This window comes from Antrostomus carolinensis, unplaced genomic scaffold, assembly GCF_000700745.2.
Source record: "Antrostomus carolinensis isolate BGI_N321 unplaced genomic scaffold, ASM70074v2 scaffold4595, whole genome shotgun sequence".
Classification (NCBI taxonomy): Eukaryota; Metazoa; Chordata; class Aves; order Caprimulgiformes; family Caprimulgidae; genus Antrostomus; species Antrostomus carolinensis.
The window spans coordinates 6,871-12,136 of NW_010316959.1; the positions used below are offsets into that span (position 1 = coordinate 6,871).

General features: G+C 43.5%; 1 protein-coding gene across 1 annotated transcript in view; it reads left to right on the forward strand.

The window, feature by feature from the left end:
* The window catches only part of XPNPEP3 (X-prolyl aminopeptidase 3), a gene marked incomplete at its 5' end in the record, with an annotated part of 9,901 nt that overhangs the window by 4,146 nt on the left and 489 nt on the right, over positions 1-5,266 (forward strand). Inside the window, 3 exons of the mRNA XM_010168397.2 lie at positions 1,955-2,040; positions 2,690-2,873; positions 4,381-4,501. Of these exons, the coding sequence (XP_010166699.2) occupies positions 1,955-2,040; positions 2,690-2,873; positions 4,381-4,501 (391 nt within the window). The remainder of the gene's footprint in view (positions 1-1,954; positions 2,041-2,689; positions 2,874-4,380; positions 4,502-5,266) is intronic.

Below are 5,266 nucleotides of genomic sequence, written 5' to 3' on the forward strand. Positions count from 1 at the left end.
TTCCTGCTCTGGTGAATCTGAAAGGCTTTTTGGACTCCGTGTAGGCCAGCAGATCAGGGAAGGAGAACAAGGAGGGAAAGGATCAGTGTTAAATGTTGAGAGATGGATTATATGGCTATAGGTAAATTAACTTGTCTTCATTTGAAGAGTGACATTACTGTATTGAACCCTCTCCAGCTTTCCTGACAATACGCCTTTAGATTCAGATAAGTATTTTCAGGAGCAGTATTCCCCCACTGCTCTACTCATGATTCACTTTTCAGAGGAGCATATTTTTCCTCTGTCTTAATGCAAGATGAAACTTTCCCACTAGCATTGTCTTTTCTTGAAGCTGGCATGCTAGCAGACCTTGAAATGATCTACAGAGACAGACAAACAAAAGATATGACAGGACAGGCTGCTTTTGGCAGAAAGAAGCCTCCTTTGTTGCACTGTCATCCAAGGTCAGGCGTGCTCATGTAACTCCAGTTGCTTCTCTTAAAGTTGTTCAGTTAAACGACTGTCACTTGTTTTTTTCAAAACTGTTAAGTAGGAAGTTAAACCCGTAAACTTGACTCTTTCTTTTCCTTTGTGTGATACTTCCTACAGATCTTGTTGCCAAATAGACTAACAAAGTGTCTTAATTTGGAAGATATATATGAAGGCTGCTTATGGCCTCATGTCAACTTCATTCAGTCCACCACTTAGTGGACTCAGCTTTAAAGAAAGAGGACAAGATACATGACACAAGGCACTTACTGGACAATCAAACCACACGCTGAATTCTCTTGTTTAATTGCTTGAAAGAGGACAGGTGCTATAATTTCATATTTTACTTAAAAGAATTGAGCCAGCTATTCTGAAAAAAAATAAAAATACAATTTAAATGGATAGTTCAGTGGGATAGTGAGATCTGCTTACTGCCATTTTATCTCCTGTGTAAGTGTTTGTGGCACTTAACTGTACACAGTGATAGTAGCTGACACTGGAAGTAGTGCTAGCAGTGGAATTCTGCTTCTTCTTTTTTCCCTTAATGTGATAGAATTATTGTCATTCCACATCATGGCTGCTGGCACAGTCATGGGTTTGTGGAGTGAAGCTCTATAAAAGGTCTTGGATTACATGTAGTATAAATCCATAGAGAGTTTAATCCAAGCTTCTAACAGATCTCACTGCTCTATTTGTTGTTAGCCCCTTTAAGGAGGGAAAGCAAGACAATGGTTTTTGTTCCTGACCCTGTGTCTTTTTTGCATGGCTTTTTGGAAGATGTGCAGTCAGTTGTTTAATTGACTTGGAACAGTTTTGCTGAAGTGAATTGAAGGTTCACATCTCCAAAAGTGTTTTTTTTTCATCACCCGATAGATTTAGAAGTGTATCTTAGAGCAGTCAAGAAAGTCCCAGAAGAGAACAGGGAAGATGGTACAAGCTATTCAATAGTGCATTTACAATAGTGATACACTGTCAGAGAAGTGATTTTGCTGGATCCTCCCACCTTGTGACAAGGCTAAATCTTTAGCTGTTAGTGAGCTTGTGGGTAGCTCGGAAATCTATTTTTTTATTGCAAAACCCTTCTGTCTCAGACACTAGCAGAGAACTTCCAGTGAAAGGAGTCACTGGTGTTATTTACTGGGGTAAGCAATCCAGGTGTGAATGGGACTGATGTTTCAGAGCACAGAACAGTTCAAGGAAAATGTATTTTTTTACTCCAAAGTGTTTGAAAATCAGCGTGTTAAGAGTTCAGGCTGTAGATAAGCATAACAGTCAGAGACTACCTTTCAGAGAAACAATCCAACTGGAATAGCCTATGTATAAACAGTAGCACCTGGGGTGTTGTTCTGCTGTTAAAGGAATTAACATCTCTGCAGCTGCTTTGCAAAAATAAATATGTAATCTCCTTTCCTGCTCTCAGACAGAAAAATCAATTCAGTTAATAGCTCGACTGACCCACAGGGCATTTTTTCCTGTTATTCTCCAGGATGGTGAGCTGGTCTTGCTAGATGGTGGATGTGAGTCTTCCTGCTACGTAAGTGACATCACGCGTACCTGGCCTGTCAATGGAAGGTATGCTGTGATAGCCTTTTTTGAAGAACTTTGAGAAGCTCTTAAATAATTGATGGATTGAGTGTATGTGTGTTTAATCTCTGTGTGAGTAGTTTTAATGTGTCCCATTCTGTGGTTCTTCAGCGTAATCAAATTATATAAACTAATCTTTCAGCATGAGAAGCTGTATCCCCCACTGCCTCATTAATTACTGCATGAATATGTGTGATTACTGCTATTTTCAGCTATTACAGCATGCTTAAAGTGCAGAGAGGGCTTTTGTGCATTCAGCTGTGGACGACTTTGGTTGTGTGTAAGAAAACAGGAGTCTAGATGACCCGTATGTGGCTCTGTCAGTTGTAAATTTGCTGATGCAATGTCCCTGTGGTTGTGTGTTTGATTCCTGTATGTTTTGGCTCGAGTGCATTCTTTTTCCTACCGTAGCTTTGCCTTGAGGTTAGGTTGTCAGCTGCAAAACTCTGCTTCTACCCAGTGTGTTGAAGGGCATGTTGCAGTGATGCCTTGTCTGGCATTTCATATAAGGAACCATTTGCTTTCCTTTCTGACTTTCCCTGCTCCACCATTGAACTGTGTCTATGCCCGAGATAGGTTCTAGGTAGAAGTTTGATTGTGAGAAATATCCTTTGTTCCTTTTCTTACTGGTTTTCAGGTTCACCAAATCCCAAGCAGAACTATACCAGGCTGTACTGGATATCCAGAAGTCCTGCCTGAGCCTCTGCTCTCCAGGCGTAAGTCTAGAAAATATCTACAGCCTCATGCTGAGCCTTATTGGACAGAAACTTAAGGACTTGGGGGTCCTAAAGAGCAGCATCACCGAGAGCAACTTCTTCAAGGTACCTGAAGTTATTTTACTCCAGCTTCCCCCTACTAGGCCTGACCGTTTTCTCCTTGGGTTATGTCAGTGGCTTTGGTTTAGCTCAGAAATGTGTTTTTGAGATGTATCTTCTAATTGTCGCCACGCACTGTGCCTTAATTCATGTTTTGGGCTGGTTTCAGCACAGGACTGGGTTTCTCTCAGACAAGGCTGGGCTTGAAGATGTGTTTTAACCATTCAGCGCATAAGTTGGTCTCAAGTAACCCCACAGTCTTATATGCACATAGTGTGAATATTTGTTCCTTGGCACTTGCTGTTTCACTCTGCACACCCATTCCCATTGGTCTGCAGTACCCGTTAGTGTAGATGCAGCTTTAGACTGGAGTCAGAAGGGACCTATAGAGACATTGGCACTAACACAAAATTCTGGGTCCAGGGCTGGCTGCAGGCAGTTAGTCCTAGTTTTGTGACCTGTTTAACATAGCATAAATCTGCAGGACCACCAAAAGGTGCAGCCCGTTCTTCTCAGTCATTCCACCTGCTGCCTCTCCTGCACAATTTTGTGTCAGTATTGAAGTTCACAGAGCTACCTGCTGGACAAGAGTGGGAAGCTGGTCTGCCTTAGAGCTGAACCTGCAGATGAAATAGGATGGGTTTGCAGTTAGAGGAGTTCATCCGGTCCTGCTCACTGCAAACCTGTGTGATTGCTGATGCCAATGCAAGAAAGATGGCAGAAACAGGTGACAGAACTACCCCTTTGGCAGCAGGTCAGATATCTGTCAGATTCAATTGTCCTGCAGTGTCAGTGCAATAACAGCCCAAGTTCTCGCCTGTGAATGGAGGCTATCATGCTGTTTTTTCTCGGCAGGCGGCAGCACAGCCAGAGGAGACGTGCATCTGCAGCTCAGTCCCCAGGGAATGTGAGGAACATGGGGCAGAGGAGGAATTAGCTCTTTGATTCCTAAAAAAAAGGAGCTCCTCTCTGGAGGGAGGGGATTAGGATGGTGCAGGGGGAGGCGGTGTCTGTGCCCTGTAGGGGTGGATTAAAATCCGGCTGTAGCTACTGAGTGAAGTCGGCACAGCCTTCGCTCTGTCGTGCATAGGAGGCTTCTTTGCCACATCACGTAGCAGCTCTATTAGCTGCTGCCAGTTGTCAGGGTCTGCTAATGGGAGCAACACGGGGCTTGGATGTTCAAGGGATGGAAAGGTTTGGGGCAGCAACGCTCAGTGAACCAAAAACTGAAGTCTTGCCTGACATCTTGAGGTGGTGATGGGCTTGGGTTGTTCTTTTCAGTGAGGGGTAAAGGCAGTCTGCAGTATGCTCATAATAGGCACCTGATACTGGTGAGTTTTGAGGGCCATTCAGTTTTGGTAAATGGAAGACAGCTCCTGGTGATGTAGTCATGGCAGTAAGATTGCTAATTAAGCACATAGCTATTCTGTCTTTTCTCTCCATGTTTTGTATTGGAACAAGAGGATGGGCTGTGTTTAACTGCTTCAGTTATGCTTGTTTTGTCTTCTGCTAGGCTGTTCGAAAGTACTGCCCACATCATGTGGGCCATTACTTGGGCATGGATGTTCATGATACCCCAGATATATCCCGATCGCTCCCGCTCCAGCCAGGCATGGTGATAACCATTGAACCAGGTAAAAAGATACGGAGTCAGTGATGGACAAAAATATGCAACAGTATTGCTTTCAGTAGTGTAGCTGATCCCTCAGACCAAAGCATTCAGGTTGTTGCTGGTGAAACTGAAAATGATTACGGTATTAGAAAACCTTAAGTTATTCCCCTCCCAAAGTCATCACAGCTTTAGAAAACCCTGTTTCCCTCCCAAACACAGCCAAGGTAACAGACTGTGGGAGTAAACTCTCAGGAAGTGTCTGTGCAGCAGGAAGCAGAGTAGTGTAGACCTCACACTTAGTGTTTGACTCACAGCAGTGCAGGTCAGTCGCAGTGCAGAGAAGCGAGGTCGCTTCACTTGTGCTGTGTTCTGTGTTACTGGTAGTGTAAGTCTCAAGCATTGTAGTCTGTAATTATAGGCATTCACAACTTAAGCTTTGCAAATCAGGCATTTCATGATGAATCTTTCTGCTTCTCACTGGATTTGGAGCTGTCAGCTGTAAACTGATGTTTAGTGCTTGGCTCTTGTCTCTCTATTCAGAACACTGTTGAAATAATCAGTGTGAAGATACCATTGAGAGCAATAAGTGTGGAAAGGCCAGCTGTAATTGTGGAAGTTTTTATTAACATGCTAGTGTCTGTAAGCACTGAGGAACACTTTCCTTTCTTTGCCCACCAACTGCCATGAGCAAGGGGAAAGAGAGCAGCTTTCCTTATTAAAAATTTTTAGGATCCAGCTCATGCTGCTGAAAATCCAACCCTGCTCTCATGGTGGTGCAGTAGGGAAA